Raw genomic sequence first — 20,372 nt, 5'->3', positions numbered from 1 at the left:
GGACATTTTCCTAATCTCAAGCAGGTTTCCAGACACAATACAGCTTAGATGAGAATTCTAATTCTTTTTCTGATGATTGCACGGCCAATGTTGTGGTATAATCTTATGGATACAATTTTCCTTCTTTTTTCCCAGTTGGCCAAGGAGACTGCCTCCTAGTCCAGAAAGTGAACACAACTGTATTCATTTTGATTAAAAGGAGTGTGAGGTGTGCCTGCTGGCCTGGGCATCCAAGGCTCTACTGTTGATTTGGTTGCATCAGTAAGGCACAAAGCTCTCTGAAACTTCCTTTTCTCCTGTAAAAGAGGGATTTGGAAGAGATGTTTCTCATTTTCCTCTAGATCTAAAAAATTCTATGAACATCACAGAATGGGATAAAATATGGAATAAAACCAGCATGGGCCTGAGATGCACTATTTAGGGAACAGTGTTCTCTACGCACAACTTGTTCCATTACATGAAATACAAAGAACGCAACACACGTATGTGTGAATGTGTGTGCATCCATGTGAGTGTGTGTGCGTGTTCGAATCCAGTGGTTTTGAAGCTGCTATTCAATCCTGCAATTTGGCTGTTAATTTATAAGATCATAGGCCACATTTCTCCCTAAAATTTGAAGCTGCTATTCAATCCTGCAATTTGGCTGTTAATTTATAAGATCATAGGCCACATTTCCCCCTAAAATTTGGAAGACACATGTTTATGGGCAAGGCTGGAAAGAACTTGTAATCCAAACATTTCGAGTTTTCAAATTTCATTGTATATGACAAATTCATGAAACTCAGGAACCAGAGGGAGGAGACCATGTGACAGGCGTCTGTGGCTAAGACTTGGCCACATGGGCCATTTACCTTAAAGCTCTCTTCTTCCTCCTGGTACACCGGGTTCATGCTGGCTAGTGCTGCAATAAACTCCGCCGCTGTGAGTGGTTTGTAGTTTTGCCGGTGGATTCTGCGGTCCGTGAGCACACCTTTAACCACCTGGACTATGTGTCCTTGGGTGAAGCCATCGGTGACCTTCGCCAGGCAACTTACATTCAAGGCATTCGTAATGACGCCTCCATTGCGTTGAATGATCTGTTTCCACAAAACTGTTGTATCCAAGGTGGTGGAAAAGACACAGAGAACTAGGATCACCACAGAGAAAGCAGGATTTTCTAGATCTTGGTACAAAGTTGCATCTTACCAAGAAAGGGACGCACAGGAGGGAAAATTCCATTTTATTTGTAATTCAAATGAGCAGGAAGCCATATAGCTAAATACTTACTTCCCTCTGAGTGATTTTCAACCATAAGACATACATATTGAGGGCCCCGAGGTCCTACATCCACAAGACAAGGAAAAATTAAACCACATTCAGTATAGTTTTAGTGCAGTACCTTCAACGATGCTCAAGATCTTTCAGAATCGGAAATTCAGATAGGCCATGTATGGGATCTCTGCTCATCAGAATATTACATTTTCCAAAGTGTTTATATGAGGAGGAGTTTGAACTTTTTTTTTTTTTTTTAGTTACAAAGGTTTTGTACATTATTTTTATATGTGGAATTGGAATGGAGATTCCAATTTCCATTTGTCACTAATGGGTCCAGTCTCCTCAGGGTACAGTTTGACCCATATTCTCTTCCCCACCCCCAACAGCTGTAAATGGGCAGAGATTGACTGAAATCTCCCCAGTGGGTGCCCAGTTGTTCTTCAGGTTAGTGTGACCTGGGAAACAGAACTATTTCGCTTAGAACATAGGGAGGGTGTGAAAATGAATTATGAAATTACTGAACTTTAGAGGTAGACTGGGCTCCCACACAGCATTTCAAATACTGTAACATTTAGAGCCCTATATCGTTTTCACATTAGTTGTACCCAGACAGTGAGGAAAGGTGATGCATTGCCAAGACCACCTGTCTCAGAATCATTCTCAGGGCTGGAAAGATCTGGTCAAATGTCTCCCAAGCATTGTGACTTTCTTCGAGGAATATTTGAAACAGTTTTTTTTTTTTTTTTTTTTTAAATAACCACTATTGGGCGCCTGGGTGGCACAGTTAGTTAAGCATCCAACTTCGGCTCAGATCATGATCTCACGGTTCATTGGTTTGAGTCTCACATCAAGCTCTGTGCTGACAGCCTGGAGCCTGGATCCTGCTTTGGATTCTGTGTCTCCCTCTCTCTCTGCCCCTCTTCCATGCATGCTCTATCTCTCTAAGATTAATAAACATTAAGAAATTTTAAAAATGACCATTATTATATAATCTGAGCACTGTCAGGTCTCGTAAATGACTACCTCATCCAAATATATTGATCCAAAAATACCTGATAAAATGAAAACGTCTAATTACTGTCCAGGAATAAAATAACCTTCAGTGTATCTATGAGTCACATCATAGAGTCTGATTTTGGGTCATGAGTCTTTTTAACAACCCAACTCCACTGTCCTCTTTGATGGTGAAGGGTGAATGGTCTTTGGCCTTGGGATGAGCTGAGTTATTGGAAGGGGCGCATGTCCCCCTGGGGTCTGCAGTGTCACCCAACGGTGCCAGGTTAGGTGTCATGGGCCACATGGACCACCAGGCTGACCTAAAGGAACACCCGACCACCTGGATCTACTCTGCTGCTTCCGTGGTGGGTTTGGGCTCTAATCCATCTTCGGCTTACCTATAAAATGGGAGTAGATTTACTTCTCGGGCTGCTGTGAAAAACACATACAAGACTGTAGACAAAGCACTTGGAAGAGTGCTGTTGTAATATATGGGGGGGGGGCACTTTATTTTCTGTAGCTGCATTACTGTTGTTATCGTAATTATAATTATAATCGTTTGTCATTCCATTTTGTACCAAAGTTTCCTAATGCTCATTAAAACGCCAATTATAAAAGGGAGCATGAAATAAATACAGAATATGTCAAAGAATGTTTATGTAGAACAGATCATAGCAGGTGAGGATTGCCCTTAGCTAGATATAAGTGAGGAAACATTAGAAATCAGAAGATACAACTCACGGGAAAAATAAGAACAATGACCACTAGCATCATCCCTTGGGATCTAGTGTGTCCCCTGTCCAGATTTATGATAACGTCAAAAAAAGGTGCGAACTGGTCTGAAGAGTGACTGGAAGCTGAGAAGAGGGCGTGCTTTAAGGGGAGTCACAGGACATAGCTCCTAAAGCTAGCACCCAGTAGGTGTCCCAGGCTGGAAACTCAGACAGCTTCAGAGGTGGGCCCCCAGACAAACTTCTTACCCATGGCACGGAGTGAACCAATCAGAAAGCAGCCAGTAAATGGGGAAGGCCTAGGGTCCCAGAAACCAAGCCCGGCTCTCCTCCCTGCCACCCTGCTAGGCTACGACAGTCACAGCCTGTCACCACGACGGGCCTCTCTACGAGTAAAGACTCTTCACGAACAGAGCAAAAGACTACAATTATGCTGGTCTATTAAGTATATGTGGACACAAAACTGACCCTTTAAAATGCATGATATTTGATATTTATGTAGCATTTTGATCAAGGTTCTCCCAAATTCACAAATCGTCGATTTCCCGCCAGTGCTCACCATTTGTTAATGGAGGCACAATAAGGGAACAGTGGAGGCAGTCACAGTTATGGCAGCCAGAGCCTTCTCAAGAGCCAGAGATTGGGAAAGAGGTCAGTTTGACTTCTCATATTTGATGAACTGGACTTGCCTTTAAAAGAGCTTTACTGTCGGGGCGCCTGGGTGGCTTAGTCAGTTAAGCGTCCGACTTTCGCTTAGGTCATGATCTCGCGGTTCGTGGGCTCGAGCCCCGCGTCGGGCTCTGTGCTGACAGCCAGCTCAGAGCTTGGAGCCTGTTACAGTCTGTGACTCCCTCTCTCTCTGACCCTCCCCTGCTCATGCTGTCTCTCTCTCTCTCCTAGAAATAAAAAAATTAAAAAAAAAAACATTAAAAAAAAGAGCTCTACTGTCACAAAGCCACCAGCTGTGGGGCTAAGAGGGGGAGTCAGATGCAGAGTGAGTCACAACCTGAGGGCTTCACTGAGATGGGAATGCCACAGTGAGCTCTGAGCCGCAGCTGCTGAGGCTTTGGTCCAGGAGCGCAGGTGGAGAGGATGAGAAGACAACAGATGTGGGGACTGGCCGCGGGGGTGGTGGTCGGGGGGCCAGACCAGCAGATGAGTGCACGGAGGGCAGTTGAGGTGCTCCCCACGCTGAAGTGTTCCCCAGACCGAGTGCCATATTTTATCTTCCTTCTCCTGGATGTGAAAGGCTCCTCAGTTCTTCAGATTAATCTACATTCCCTTTTCCTTTTTCAGGCTGAAAAGAATCTGGTCTCTGGATCCCCTTCTCGGTTTCTGACATTCCAGACCGATTCTACACTGGCTCCCCACTTGTTGCCTGAGATGATGTAGTATCTTAAAATTCACTCTTTAATTTACGGTTTTACAATAGCACAGGAAGTGATTATATGATTTGGATTAGCTTCTGGCCTCTGAAGACTAGAATGCCAGAAAAATCGGAAGACATGACGCTGGGTCTGGGGTGGGGGCCTGTGATGAATCGGAATATTAGTGAAACAGATCCCTGGGAAGAGAGGCCAGAGAGGGAGGCATTAGGAACATGGGGAGAGGAGGCCCAGAGGGATTTCTGGGGACTAGACAAGGCATTAATCAACCTTGTGGGTAGATTTTCTTCACAGACATTTAGAAGGAAATAGTTTGATTTGGGGAAAGACGGTAGAGACTGAATTCTGTTTTGTAAACCTTAACGACTGTGTTTCCCCAAGCTGATCCACCCTTCCCTTCTCAGCCCTGTTCTTCCCCAGCCCTGCCTGGAGGGATCACGAATGTTCCCAAAGACCTTCCATGCTCCGCTGCTGGTAGAGAGATGGCCAACCAGAGTCCCAAGTTATAGATTTGCAGTTCATGCTTTACAGGCTGGAAGAGACCATTTTTTGATCAGTGCAAAGATAGGACAGTCTTTCTTTAAGATGGATGTCCCAGCCACTGGGGCTATGAAAACTTCAAGGTCACCAGGGGAAATGCTGGACAGCATTTATGATGTCAGCAAGAATGACAGCCTGAACAAATCACCCACCACGGGAGAAATGTGTGAGAAGCCCGTGGTTTAGTGGACAGAGCCCTGGGCCCGAGGAAAGTTCTGTACGCAAGTTTATCATCTGCCCACAGGTGAAGGGATGTTTTTTCCTTCCTTCTCTGTGATGCCGCCACAGGGAGATTCAAATTGGAAACTGTAATGTGATCTGTGTCCTAACACAGGCCTGACGTTTTATCAAAAAACCACACAACTGTCCTTGTTATACACGAACAGCTTCATTTTTAAAGGGCCTATGGTTTTGTCAACCAGTAGAAACTATTCAATCCAAAGTCAAGAATAATGCTCTGGTCGCTTAAAATTAATAATACCCTACCTTATTCCATTCAGGTAGCTTAAAATACATATCTACCATCCCAAAGCCTGTGAGGTTGGGAGAGGAAGTCTGACCAACCAGAGTGAGAGCGGGGAAGTTCAGAGAAGGCCAGGGGTATGGGACATTCCATGCTGGCTCAAGTACCTCTGGCACCCATCCCAGTGTGTGTGAATCCTTCTGGGCAGGGCCACACATCCCTGTGCCCTTGAACTTCAGTGGGGCCACGGGAGTCATCCTGGCCAATGCAACATCAGTGAAACAACATCGGGCCCTTCTGGGTCTCGTCCCTAAAACTTCCTGTGAGATACTCTCTAGTGTCTTCTCTCTTTTCCTTTCATGCTAGTTGAATGCAAAGGTCCCCACGGAGGGCCTCGTGGCTCTAGAAGATGGAGAAGCCACTAATATGACAGAGAAATAATCGAGACCAAATTCCTCCTGTACTTTGTGGATAACATTGATTTGTGAAGCCAGGATCCCAGTTCATCAAGATAGAAATGAGTGCATATTGCACGTGGAGTGGCTGACAAGCTGGGAGTTTATACTGTGTGGGGAGTAGAGGGTTGTTCTTTAGCAGATAACATTGGCCAGGAGCTTAAGACCAACCAGAAAGGACCACAGAGCCCCTCTGTTTTGGGGGTGCTATTGTGACTGGGGAAGGATGACTAGAAACCAAGTCTGACCTCGTCATTTTCATTACTTCTATTAATGTTATCCACTATCATTCAGCTGCTGCCTCATTTCCACCACTGCTCCACCATGGGCACCTTCTTATCCATACCACCATCACCACCACCATCACCACAACCACCATCACTACTACTGTCCACGTGCCCACCTTCCTGTCCACACTACCACCTCCCCCACCCCCCACCACTAATGCCCACATGACCATCTTCTTTTCCCCAGCACCAGGATGCCACCACCATCATTGCCATTTGCAACACTGACGCCCCCACCACCATCTCTGTACCAAATCTACTACTACCACTCCCACCATTGCCACCACCACGAGAGGTAAAGATGGCCCCTCAATGAGTCACACCATAGTATTCACACCCTAGTGGGGCCCACTGCCCTTGAATCTGGGCTGGCCTGGCACTTCCTCTTGACCAGCAGAGTTTGGTGAAAGTGATTTTGTGTGACTTCTGAGGCTGGGTCACAAGACGCCTTCCAGCTTCTGTCTGCTTCCCTTGAAACGTTTGCTCTCAGGATGCTGTCTTGTGGGGCCCAGCCACTGTGCTGTGCAAAGCCACATGGAAAGGCCAAGTGTACACTCTCTGGTTGGCATCCCAGCTGGCTCATCCCAGACAATAGCCAGCATCAGCTCCACCCACAGGAGTGAACGACCATAGGTGTCCAGCCCTGTTGAGTCTTCAGATGAAGTCCAAACTGACACCTGGCTGCAACATCCTGAGATACTTCAAAGAGGACTTTATGGCTGAGCCTGTAAACCCTCTGAACCCTGAGATGGAATAATCTGTTGTTTTAAGCGGCTAGGATGGCTAGTCACACAGCAGTAGATAACAGAAAACACCAGCCCCCACCATGGCCACTCGCTGCCCAGTCATGTACTCCCTCCCCGTAACCACGGCCGCCATCTTTGCCTCCTTCGTGGGAGCTGGGACGGTGCTGTGTGTTCTGCTGGCCCTCAGAGAAGGGTCACGACAGTCCTGGGGACGAAACAGTCCTCTTTACAGATGAAACAGTGGAGGCTCAGGAGGTCGGCTGAGCCGTCAAGGTCACCCGGCTATCCGGTGGCAGAGCTGGGACTCAGAACCAGGTCTCCTCAGAGCTCTTATCTCATGACCCTTTATGGTTTCCCTGCGCTGCCTCCAGGGTACTTTTTTAGTGTTATTCCCATTTAAAAATATATCTCAACACAAGTATATTTGGAATTCGCCTATTCAAGAGGAAAAAACTGAAAAAGAAGCTCTTTTTTATCTTAATGGTTATTATAAGTAAGTGAACAGGCTCCTGGGCTAATACTTTAAGCCTGGAAAACTTAAAAAAAAAAAAAGTCAATCTGTGGAAAGAACAATGCTCTCTCAGAGACACGCCATCACTATGAGTCCTAGATGACTACTATTGATCTACCTGCCGAAAGAAAAATTCACACCTACAAAGACTTCTGTCACCTTCAGGGCCCAAAACAAGCATCCCTGTCCAGTTTCCTTTTGTCTTGGGTAAAAAGAACAAAGTTAACAACAGAAGAGACACGCCCGTCTTGCCCTCATGGCCCGGCGGTTTGCATCTACGGCCCAGCTCTGTGGGCGTCCGGGGCCCCTCGGGTGCACCCACCTTCTGGTCAGGGGCACCCTGGCCCCGCCTCCCTCAGTGCACGGGAAGGGTCTGGGGGGTACTTGCCGAATCTGGAAGCATAGTCTGGTCTGGGAACCAAGATAATTTTTTGGTAAACTTTGCAGAAGGATTGAAGTTCCGCATCGAAAGGCCGCTGCGTGGTCCCCACGATCAGAATCCTGTCGTTCGGCTTCAGGAGTCTCAGGATTTTTGGAAGCTGTTTTTTCAGGCGTTTGGGTTCCATCTGGGAGAAAGGGGGAGAGGGGGAGATGAGGCCATGCGCGGAGACAGGAGCCAGGACCGGAAGCCATTTACTCTTAGAAGCATCAGGGTGAGTGAGTGTGTGTCACAGCGGCCTCAAGGCCCTGAGGACACCATGCTCCGAGTAGGCCCTGAGCCCAGGCCGTGATGCGTTTCCTGGCCTGGGTGGTTTGAATCCAGACCCTTCCTTTCCTCCACATCTGACACTGGGATTTGGAGAGGAGGGAGGAAGGAAGCACCTGACTGATCTTTCTAGCACCTCGACCCCCAGAATGGGACGCAGGGCCGATGTGCAAGCGGAAGGAAGCTGGCTGTTGCCAGGACTCGCCGGTGGTGATGCGCGTCCCTCTGAGCGGTTCTGAGGGTGAACCAGAGACCGCCTTTGCCGGCGGTCCTGACAGGGAGCCACCGCAGGTCTGGATCTCGTGTTTGAAAGGCACCCGGTTACAAAAGAGCATGAAACTTCTCTCTCTGAAGCAGTTTGGAAGGGGTTTGAACCTGTATGATTCTAGTAAAGTCCCGGCACTAATGAGGGAGAGGAGCAAGATGCGAGGTACCCCAGGGAGGATGACTTCAGCTCTGGGGGTCAGATTTGGCCACGTCACCATGGCAACGCACCAGCTTTCAATTAGTCTCCACCGCACAGCCACGTGGGGAGGAAGGAGGCGGAGGACACTTGGGGTGATGGAGAGAGCCTCCACGGAGGAGCCTCAAGAGCCGTCTTGGCCATTTTTGCTCCCCCTTAGCTGGGGGCCATGGAGCCAGTGAGAATCTGGACGCTGAGTGGGAGGGAAAGATGCCCACACACGGCTTTCCTGGAGCAGAGCAGACCCCAGCCCACTGTGGACACCCAGCAGACCGGCCTCTGTTGTCCAGCCCTGTGTGTCACTGCACAGCCAGCCCAGAGACAGCTCTGCAGGCAGGGAGGGCCGGTGACCCCTGGGGGAGAGCAGGTGTCTGAGAAATCCCACCCTCAGGAATAGAGGTGAACGGCAGGGTCCTGGAGCCACAGCTGGCGGGTGGGGTGACAGCGCAGGGCCTCTGGGACAGGGACACTCGTGCGGCGGTGCCCTCCTCCCCAGGAGGCTCTTGGTGGTCAGGGATGGGCCCGCCATGTGCTCTGCACAGGGGAGGGGGAGTTAGGTGCAACCGAGGGCCCTGGAGGGCAGGGGTGCCCAGCGGAGAAGGGTGGGAGAGGAGTCCTTCCGGAGAGGGCAAGGGGCTCCCCAGGGGTGCCGCACCGGCTTCTTCTGAAACCCTGGGGTGTCCTCTGTGCGTCGTGTGGCTGTTGGCGTGTAGTGTGCACAGCGGTGAGAAGGCCAGTTCCCATGTCTGGATTGACAAGGTGCAGGAGGGAGACGGGGCGGGAAAAGGCAGGAGCCTGGAGGCCACGGCGCCATTAGGAGCCTTTGTTTTTTGGAAAGCCAACTTTTTATTGTTCTTTTAAGATTTAGAAGAAGAAATATCTCTTGGGGAGCTCTGGCCCCAACAAGGCATGAGACTGGGGGCCTCCGTTGATGCCCAAGGACCAGGCAGGGAGCTGATCTCCAACTTTGACCCTCGTATTTGGCGCTTCCATGTCCAGGCTGGTGCTGTGTCTTCCAGCTGAGTATTCCTAGTAAGGAGCAGTTTGTGAGAGCTAACTGTGTCCTAGGTACTTCTCTCTGCTCAACATGGACCTCACAACCTCCCCGGGAGGGGACAGTCCTCCAGACCTGTGCCCAGAGAGGCTGTGTGACATCCTGAGTCCCAGAGTTAATGAGCAGGATCCTGACTTCCAGGCTGGCACTCCTCCCTCTGCTCTGCTGGGGTCCCCTCTCTCCCCGAGGGGATGTGCTGGGGTCTCAGGTGTCCCCCAAGTCTCCTTCCTGGGGAAGGGCCTATCCCAGTGGAGGGCTGCAAAGGAGACTTAAAATACATGTTTATTATTATTATATTGTATTATAGTTTATTATTAGATTTATATCATTATTATGATACATCCACACCAGCTTTATTAAGGTGCAATTCACATAGTATACAATTCATCTATTTTAACTGTCTAACTTAGTGGTTTTTAGTATATTCATAGAGTTGTGCAAATATCGTCAGTCAATTTTAGAACATTTTCATCACTCCCAAAAGACTGTACTCAGTAGTAGTCAGTCACTGAATGTTCCCAACCCCTAACCCCTTTCTCCAGACTTAGGCAACTGGGTATCTACAGAAATTTTGGATATGCATTCTACATAAACAGAATCATACAATATGTGTGGAGTCAGTGTGTGTGTGTGTCCATGGCTTCTTTTATTTCACATACTTTTGGGGTTCACCCATGTTGTGACATGTGTCAATACTTCACTTTGATTGCTGAACCACTGTCATGGTCCAGAAAGACCAGATTTGATTTATCCATTCATCAGTTTATGGGTATTTGGGTTGTTTTTTACTTTTTGGCTATTGTGAATAGTGCCACCACTGTGAACATTTCTCCCGGGCACACAGAAATGCAGTTCCCGGATCATATAGTTACTCTATGTTTAGCCTTTTGAAGGAATGTCAGGCTACTTTCCAAAGTGGCTGCACCATTTTACAGTCCCGGAAGCGGAATGGAAAGGTTCAAATTCCCCTATATCCTTGTGAATATTTGTTATTATGTATTTTTCTTTTCTCTTTCTTTTTCCTTTTTTCAATATTAGCTAACCTAGTGGGTGTGAAAGGGTATCTCCTTGTGGTTTTGATTTGTATCTTTCTGATGGCCGATGATGTTCAGTCTGTCTTCATGTGTTTATGGGCCATTTGTAATCGTCTTTGGAAAAATGCGTATTCAGATCCTTTGCCCACTTTTTAAAATTGGACTGTCTTTTGATTATTGAGTTGTAAGAGTTCTTTATATGTTGCAGATACAAGTCCCTTATCAGATGCATGATTTGCAAGTACTTTCTCCCCTTCTGTGGGTCGTCTTTCCTGATGATATCCTTTACAGCAAAAAGGTTTTTTGCTTCGATGGAGGGAGACTTAATTTTCCTTTTGTTGTTCATGCTGTTGGTGTCATATATATGATATCATTGCTTTATTTAAGGTCACACATATTTGTGCTTCCATTTTCTTCAAAGGTTTAGAGTTTTAGTTCATACTTGATGCATTATGGGTTGATTTGTTAAGACATTTTTAATGTTTGCTTATTTTTGAGACAGGGAAAGACCTCTGTGAGTGGGGGAGGAGCAGAGAGAGAGGGAGACACAGAATGTGAAGCAGCTCCAGGCTCCGAGCTGTCAGCACAGAGCCCGACGCGGGGCTCAAACTCACGAGCCATGAGATCACAACCTGAGCTGAAGTCGGACGCCCAACAGACCGAGCCACCCAGGGGCCCCCCAGCCCCGGGTTGATTTTTGAATAGTGTGTAAGGTAGGGGTCCAGCTTCATCTTTTGCAGGTGGTTATCCAGTTGTCCCAGCGCCATTTTTTGAAAATACTAAACTTTCTCCATTGGATTGTTTTGGCACCTTTGTCAAAAAGCCAATTGATTGTAAATGTAAGGGCTTATTTCTGGACTCTCCATTTTATTCCGCTCATCTTTATGACTCCTCTTATGCCAACACCATCCTCTCCTGATTGCTGCAGGCTTGTGGTAAGTTTTGAAACTGGGAAATGTTGAGTACTCCAACTCTGTTCTCCTTTTTCAAGATTGTTTTGGCTATTTAAGGTCCCTTCAATTTCCATATGGATTTTATGATCAGCTCGTCAATTTTTGCCAATAAGCCAGAGGGCGTTTGGATTTGAATTATGTTGAATCTGCAGGTAGTTTGGGAATTCTTGCCATTGTAACAATATTACATTTTTCAGCCATGAACTTCATCAAGTTCATCTTTCCTTTTATCTAGGTCTTCTTTAACTTTTTTTCAGCAGTGTTTTTATAGTTTTCAGAGTAGAAATCTTATACTTCCTTTGTTAAATGTATTCCTAAACATTTTTTTGGATGCCATTATAAATGGTTGTTTCTTAATTTCAAGTTTTTAAAAAATTTATTTCTAGGAGAGAGAGAGAGAGAGAGACAGCGTGAGCAGGGGAGGATCAGAGAGAGAGGGAGTCACAGACTGAAACAGGCTCCAGGCTCTGAGCTGGCAGTCAGCACAGAGCCCGATGTGGGGCTCGAACCCACGAACCGCGAGATCATGACCTAAGTGAAAGTCGGACGCTCACTAAGCCACCCAGGTGCCCCTCTTAATTTCAATTTTTTGATTTTTCATTGCAAATGTATAGAAGTTGCTTTTTGTATATTGATCTTGTATCTTGCAACCTTGCTGGACTTGTTGATTAGTTCAAATGCCTTTTTAGTGGATTCCTTAGGATTTTCTCTATATAAGAGCATGCCATTAGCATATAGAGATAGGTTTACTTCTTCTTTTGCAATAGGAATGCCTTTTATTTCATTCCCCCCTAATTGCTTGGCAATTCTCCACGCTGGGGAGAAGAGGTGATTTTAAGGGAAAAGCCAAAAGTACGACATTAGCTGTGGAGGTTAGTACGTGCCTTTTATCAGGTGAGGAAGTTTCCTTCACTTTCTATGTTGTTGAGTCTTTTATCATGCAGGGGTGTTTGGTTTGTCAAATGCTTTTTCTGAATGTACTGGGATGATGTAATTTTTGTCTTTTCTTCCAATGATACAGCATATTTCATTAATTGATTTTTGGATGTTAAACCCAAGGTAAATCCCACTCGGTCATGGTGGGTAATCCCTTTTCTGTGTTGTTGGATTCAGTTTAGAGGAGGCTTTTTGTAAAGTAATTCACAGCAGAAGAAGAGATGGAATTTTTACAGCAAAATAAATCCCGTAGGCCGAGCCTGGGGCCAGACCACCAGGCATCTTCCTCTCATTTCCTCCTGCGCCCACAGGAATCCAGAGCCTGCTTTGGCTCCATCATGAGGAAGCAATGGCCCTGCGTGATCCCACCCAGGGGAACAGAGGAGCTTAAAAGAGGGGAAAGCACAAAACAGGGATGATGGAATGAGACTTCCTGGAATCCTAGAAATGGACGGCTCTGACAATGAGGATAAAGGCTTTGAAGGGGCCGCTCCTTAATCTCCCACCTCAGGTCTGTGCAGAAATCTGTCATCTCTGAGACCCAGCCTCTGGGCTGGCCTGGGACAGGGAGGGGGGTTTGTTGGGACTTTACTTTGATACCGAACCAGGCTGTGAAGCAACTCCCTCCACCCCCCAAAAAAAGCCCAAGGAAGAAACTCCATTATAACAGGCAGATAATATAGCAAATGGTTAAATGCACAGATTTTCGTTCAGACAGATTTGATTGCAATTTTGGCTCTGCTCTTGACAGGTGTGTGACCTTGAGCAGGTTGCTTAATTTCCCTGAGCCTTAGTCCCTACATCTGATAAATGGGGATAATCAGAGAGCCCGACTTATTGAGATGTGGTGAGGATTGCATGGCATGTGTCTGTCTGACAAAGTGCTTATTTAGGGATGATTTGTGTTTCATTCTGAAATAGAAGTGCTGGTGGGAAACAATGCCAGGTCTGCTCTGTTGAGGAGCAAGAGTTTTAAAGGGAAGAGACAGAAAAACTGGGGGCTTTGTAATTTGGAGGAAACCAGTGATTTGCCAACAGAGCTCAAAACGATCATGTAAAAAGCTCCCATCGGTTTCCATTATATTAGATGATACGTCTTCCTCTGCTCAGCTCTGAGAAGCTGCCTTCTGGGCCCCATGCCACTGAAGAAAGCCTTGTGCTGAGATTCTAGAAGGAGAGACCTCATAGGAATATCTACACCCGTGCCAGGAAATAATGCACAGCACTTAGATGAGGTTTGGAGAGTTTGGTGATATACAGGATTCATTTTGTCAGAATGAATCCAAACCCTCTTATGAAGAGTGGTTATATTAAATAAAACCAACCTTTTGAAAATACAGGAGCAGCAGCTTGGGTAACGGGTAGGGAGGGAGAAGAGTTTGGACAGGCTTTGCAGCCCTGTGGAGGAAGTGTCCCATGAGTGTTTGCAACTGAGTATTGGGGAGAGCATTGGGCTGGGGACAGAGTGGGGCGGTCATTGGTTTGGGTGTGAGTTTTCAAGCCATGAGATGGTGCCCAAGGAGGGCCAGGAGACAGAAATGGGCCATGGACCCGGGGTAGAAACTCAAGGAGACACAGAAGACACAGAAGGGGGAGATACAGAAAAAAGTGCTGGTGGGGCATGAGGAGGCCAGGGCGATAGAAGCCAAGGGAAGAGAGAGCTTTACAAAATGATGGAATTTAACCATCTTGAACATGGCATAAAGGGAGAGCCAGGCAAAATAGATGTCAAAGAAGAACTTTTTGAGAGCCGTTTCTATGGAGGTGGAAGGCAGCAAACAGACAGCAGCAGGTTGAGGAGTAAGTGCGGATGGTGAGAATAGACTGGTCTTTTAAGAAGCTTGATGGAGACTCTAGATGCTGGCGAGGATGTGGAGACACGGGCACCCTCCTACAATGTTGCTGGGAATGTAACCTGGTGCAGCCCCTCTGGAAAACAGTGTGGAGGTTCCTCAGGAAACTAACAACAGAACTCCCCTATGACCCAGCAATAGCACTGCTAGGAATTTACCCAAGGGATACAGGAGTGCCGATGCACAGGGGCACATGGACCCCAATGTTCATAGCAGCACTCTCCACAATAGCTAAATCATGGAAAGAGCCTAAGTGTCCATCAATGGATGAATGGATCAAGAAGATGTGGTTTATCTATACCATGGAATACTCCATGGCAATGAGAAAGAATGAAATCTGGGCACGTGTAGCAACATGGATGGACCTTGAGGGTGTTATGCTGAGCGAAATAAGTCAGGCAGAGAAGGACAGATACCATATGTTTGCACATATAGGAGGATTAGGAGGAACTTGACGGAGGAACAAGGGGGAGAAGAAGGGGGGAAATGGTCGGGGAGAGGGAGGGAGGCAAACCATGAGAGACTCTTGAATGCTGAGAACAAACTGAGGACTGATGGATGTGGGGGGGGGAGGCGGGATGGGCACGGAGAGGGGCACTTGTGGTTTGAGCACTGGGTGTTAAATGGAAACCAACTTGACAATAAACTATTTGTAAAAATAAAAAAAAAAGAAGCTTGATGGAGAACAAAGTGGGTGGCAGGGGGGACTGGGATGTGCGGGGTGCACAGGGGAGCTGCCCAAAGGCTGGTGGAAGGAGGCTGATCCCAGGGTCCCAGTGGAGCCGGAGACCACCACTCTGTGTGGGGAGAGACATGCTTGTGTGGTCTGAGCCCATCCCCAGAAGCCTAGTTGCCATGGTGATGGCAGTGCTGTCTGCCTGTTCCGAGGCAGATGATATTGTCACCTGCGTGCCCTGAAATGGCAGGGATATCTGAACTTAATTAGCCTGTTTGGATAACAAATGTTGTTCCTGGGCTGCATCCAGAGTGACATCCTTGCTGATGGGGAGGGGTCGTCCCATTAGCAGGGGACGAAAATGAAAGGCAAGTCCGTTCCATCAGCACTCCCCTGCACCCGGGCCACCCCTGTTCCGGTTCAGAGGCCTGTCCATTATGCACGAGACCCTGGTGCTCATCCATCACACCGGCCAACATCCCCACAGTCACCTGGCAACCTCGGCAGCCACCGCCTCCGCGGCCGGTCCCGCCGGCCCCCACACCACTGCATTATTGCGGGTGATTTCAAATTATTGCTTAGTCACATCCACAGAGCAATTTCCACTTGCGTTGCTACAGTCCGCTCCGCAAAATCGCACGGCAGAGCGCCAGCAAAGCAAGAGGTCTGTCGCCGAGTCGACAAGGCGCCCGCTGGACCTAGTGACGAAGGCTAATGGTGCAGAAAATGCAGCTGCAGCCTGTCTTGCCTCATTCTTTACCGCCTTCGCCGCGGGAGGGGGAGAGGGGAAGGGGGCTTTGTGAAGGCGGCGGGGGGGGGGGGCATCCCGGGAGCTGGGACGCTCCTGAGAGTCTGGAGGTGGAAGGGCTTCTCAGGGCAGTGAGGACGAAGGCAGGGGACAGGGGTGCGGTCAGGAGCGTGGGAATTCCGGAGCAGGGCCCCCCGGCCGTTTTCAGGCTGTGGTCCGGGGGGGGGGGGTCGGAGAGGTGTGGCAGGTAGAGGTGGGCGTAGATGAGGCAGCAGGAGGGCGGCACAATGGGTACTCAGTGGTGTTCCCCCCCCCCCCCCCCGCCCGCTGCATTCAGACACGCCTGCTTCTGGGTCCCAGCACTGCCCCCAACCTGCTGTGGCTCTTCTGGAGCCTCTGTTCTCTTGTGCAAAACAGGGGGAGGCGGCCTCCTTCTGGGAGCTTCCCCGACAGAGGAGTTGTGCCCCTGGGAACCTCTTCTTCCTGTTCGCAGCTGTCTTACGTGTTAGGTCTGGGGTCCCCGTGCCAGGGAGCCCGGGTTCCCCGGGCAGAGCCAAGCTCAGTAGCCATCGCGGCCTGTCTGGACCTCTTCCTTGCTTCGCTGCTGACAACAGGGTGACCCTCATGCACTTCACCACCCGGGGAGCCTTTCCCTAAAGGCTGAGGCATCGAGGACTAGCAGTCACATCGAGCGGGAGATTCTGGAATCCCTCAGATCCAGGAAGTGGAAAGCTGGGGTGCTGTTTGTGCTGTGCTTGGGGGCGTGGACGAGGCAGCCCCCCGTTGCTTTGCGGGCCACCGTTCCTCTCTGTGCCTCGGTGCCTTTGGGACTGAGGAGCGTCTGGGACAGAGGCGGGACCAAGGTGGAAAGAAGGCTGCTGGGTGTCCCCGGCTCGGCCGAGGGACCAATGGCGCCGAGGAGAAGCTGGTCGGGCTGCCTCTGGGTTCCTGGCCCCCGTGGATGCAGCTGCCACGGTGGCTTGGCTTTCAGCGGTCACCTTCAGCAGGCAGGCGGCCAACGCTCGAGGCGGCTCCGGACCCTGGTGGCCGAGACCCTTGAGCGTGAAGTCGGTGTCCGCGTGCGGGGGAAGCAGAGGACAGCCGGACCAGCCGTGGGCCCAGATTTCCAGCACGGCAGTGGGGGCAGCACGGGGGCGGGCCCAGGACGTGGGGGTGAGCGGGTCACACGGCGACCCCCCCCTCCCGCGTGGGGGGTGGGACCTGCACGCCCCCTCCGCTGTCTGGCTCCAACGCCCGGCGATGGGGACGTCCTGCTTCTTCTCTGTCAGGCGCCCTGGGAGTTATCTGAGCGCTTGGTCCACGCTCTTGAGTGCAGTTAATTCCCCTGACAGACGGCGGACTCTTCGAACGCAGAGCTGGACAGAATTAAGGTCGATTTGTCCGCTGCAAAGACTCTGCCACCAAAGGACTTCGTTTCCCACTGGCATCAGGCTAGTCGGTGGCCGTGTTTGTGGGAAGTGCAGCTCGTGCGAATCCCTGGGGCTCAGCAACAGGAGGGCAGTTCCAGGCGAGAGAGAGGGAGGTCTGGACCCCGGCGTCTCGTCCCTCCCGCCTGGCACACGGGATGTGTCTGCGGAGCCCGTGTTTCATCTCCCGCCGCTAGCCCCCCCCCGCCCCCACAGGGCCCCTCTGGCTCTCTTACTCACGAGCATTGCACCTTCGCCCCGTCCCCACAGACTCAGGGTGCAGATGAGCCGATGGCTGTCACTGCTCATAGCAAGGCCACCGCCCGAGGGGGTCATGGCAGAGGGTGCAAGGGGGCCTCATGAACCCTTTAATTAAGCAGGTATGGAATTGGATGCTCAGAGAGGTTAAGTTACTTGCTCCCAGACACACAGCCAGCTAAGATGAACGTCAGGGCGAGCCCAGAGCCCACGTCTCCTACTCTCCAGGCTGATGTCCTACTTGCTCCTTATCAAGACAGGGTTTCTGATGATGTCGGGTGTGTGACCCCTTGGCTCACACACCCTGCAGTGTCTTTAGATCTCTGATCTGGCTCCTAGTTAATTCCTGTCCTCCCGCGTTCGTAGGTGGGGACTTTCGTCAATGTAGCCGCATGGCCAGCAGAGGGGGCTAGCTCCCAGACTCCGGTAAATCATGAATGAGATCTCTTTAACAGCTTCTAAAAATGACAGGGCAATCAAGGCTCATTTGGGGGGAAGAAAAGATTGAGCTTCCATTCTTTATCCAAATCAGCTCTACCTGCTAAAAATGATGTATAATACATAAGGATCGAAAGTGATTAAAATCCTTATGAATTTAATCAGAAATTCACAGTTAACCACTATTTGCTTTGGTGCAAATTGATGTGGAATAACAATTATGTGTATCTGCAAATTTTTTTTAACTTGTGGGAAATTTGCTGGTGATTTGTGGGGGGAAGTTCGGGGGAGGGGGGCCGCTTAAAGGAGAGAAAAGAAGGAAGGAAGCAGTTGAAAGCCGGCTCCCTGGAGGCCACAAATGCAGGCACTTAGCAGTTCTATAGAAGGTCTTTGTTCATAAATTTCAGGCCCTTGCTATTTATTATTATGAACAATAGGAAATCCTAATAATAACTCCTCTGTGTGCCATTTGCTTTAACCCGGCAAAATTCTCTGAATTGTTTCTTACCTCTGAGTCACATGTTTGGGTCCAAAGCTCTCCCTACCCCCTCCTTCCACACTTTTTTTTTTTTTTTTTGGTCTAAATTATTCCTCATCAAAGCAGGCCACTGAATTTTTTCAAATACAGACATGTATATGGCAGGGAGAGACTGGCCCCTTCATTCTCTTCCTCCCTTAAAAAAGACCTTGAGAAGTGGAGACAGTCCCTGGTGAGAGTCCCCTCGGAGGAAAGAAAAGGCCAAAGGAAAAAATGCTGAAGGAGCCCTTACCATCCTTTCTGTGCTGGGAACTTTCTTGTAGAAGGTTTTTTCCGTGTCCCCAATCCAGACCACGGAGGGCTGGAGCTGCCGGGCCACCTGCGAGGAGAAATGACATGCGTTTCTGTCTTGGTCCCTGACTAGCGGCGGGGCCCGATGGCTCTCCACCCCACGACTGGCCCTCCTGCGCCACAGCGCGGGGCCCCCACCATGGCCTCCTCTCCCACCTACGGGCAGGACACCCTTGCGGTCCACACATTTTGCTCTAGGACCTGGAGCCTGGAATCAGTTTGGCTTGAAATAAACCAACAGTTTTCTGCTGCGACAAAATCAATGGGCATCTGGGTCTCAAGTTTTAATTACAGCCTACTTGCTGCTCCCGGGTTTATTCAGACCTGCGCTTCGTGAGAAAGGCTGTTTCAGCACAAGGGCCCCCGTAACGCCATTTGTTTGCCTCTGTGTGGCTGTGCCTTTGTGGCTGAGGTTCTGCCTGGAACGTGGCTCTGAGCCCCTCCACGGCGGGTGGGGCTGCGCGACGGGGCTGGGACTCACCGGCGCCTGTGAGTGACTGCCACACACCTCACAATCTCTTCAAAGCGCCCCCACGACAGCAAAGTTCCGGCATTTGTGCAACAATCTGTGCTTTGTGCAAAACTGTGACCGATAAAAGCCCGCCTCCCGCCACAGCGAATATAACGTTATGTACTCCTATTTTCCTGTTTCCTAAAACCTCATTAAGGCAGCAGGCGTGATTTTTAACCAAGACGGGCATCTAATAAATGATGGAAAAGCCGCTAGGCACACGGCGGCTGTTTCCCCAGAGTTATGTATCTAGCAAAGCAGCTTATGCAGGTGACGGGACTCGATTCTGGCGCCAGTGTGACACCTGGGCCGTGTGCTTTCACGGTCCCACACTCACCAGCACCTTCAGAGAGGAGGTGTGACCCACCAACCACTGTTTGGTACGCATTAGTTTTTGGACCCAGAGCCACAGCGGTTAAGAATTCAGAATTGCAAATTGTAATCCCAGTTCTTAGGCGGAGCGGCGGGGTGTGATAACCACGGGGAGCGCCAGCGGGTAGCAAGCAGCCGTGTGCCTGGCCAGGGCCACCCGCGTCGCACACGGCAGCACAGTCACGGTCAGGGCCAGCACTAACCCAGCACGGGCTCAGCACGTCTTCCACTTAATACCCTTGTTCACGCCACAGCCCTACAAAGCAGCTACCGCAAGGCTCAATCAGGTTTACACATGGGGAAACCAAGGCTGAAGCATGCGAGGTGACCTGTCCAAGCTGGAAAATGGCCGAAGCAGGAGGCAAGACCAGGCTGCTGGCTGCAGAGTTTGCCAGACTCTCGGGCACCGTCTTCAGCTGTCCGATCTCTGGGTTCCTTGCCCTAGGCCCCCCGACTTTACGTGACCCGTTCCCCCTCCCTCGATGCAGACAGACGGCGGGTCCAAGAAAGCATTGTTCTGCTGGAATAGGAAAGCTATTTTAAGTCAAAAGCTTCCCTACTTTGAGCCCCCAAAGAAAATAAGAAAATGAGATACCGGGTTTTCAACTTCTTAGAAAAGACACACTTTATAATGACAAAGGCAGAATCTTATTCTTTTCATCCCCTCTTAAAAATCGAAGCTTTAGAGCTTTAGAGAGGCATCTTTTCCAGGTTTTTCGCGTCTCCATTTCCCCAATCCACTCTTC

The 20,372-nt window shown here is 49.5% G+C and overlaps 1 protein-coding gene across 1 annotated transcript in view; it reads right to left on the bottom strand.

Annotated features, from left to right (window-relative positions):
• IQCA1 (IQ motif containing with AAA domain 1) overlaps window positions 1-20,372 on the bottom strand; it is a 139,726-nt gene that overhangs the window by 5,268 nt on the left and 114,086 nt on the right. The window contains exons 15-17 of the mRNA XM_039228605.1: window positions 18,685-18,771; window positions 7,757-7,934; window positions 852-1,090 (exon numbers count right to left, since the gene is read on the bottom strand). Coding sequence (XP_039084536.1) covers window positions 852-1,090; window positions 7,757-7,934; window positions 18,685-18,771 — 504 coding nt within the window. The remainder of the gene's footprint in view (window positions 1-851; window positions 1,091-7,756; window positions 7,935-18,684; window positions 18,772-20,372) is intronic.

This window comes from Hyaena hyaena, unplaced genomic scaffold (assembly GCF_003009895.1).
Source record: "Hyaena hyaena isolate Hyena2069 unplaced genomic scaffold, ASM300989v1 scaffold_31, whole genome shotgun sequence".
NCBI lineage: Eukaryota > Metazoa > Chordata > Mammalia > Carnivora > Hyaenidae > Hyaena > Hyaena hyaena.
Note: the sequence above shows the minus strand (reverse complement) of the source record. Positions and strands in the feature narration are given on the sequence as shown.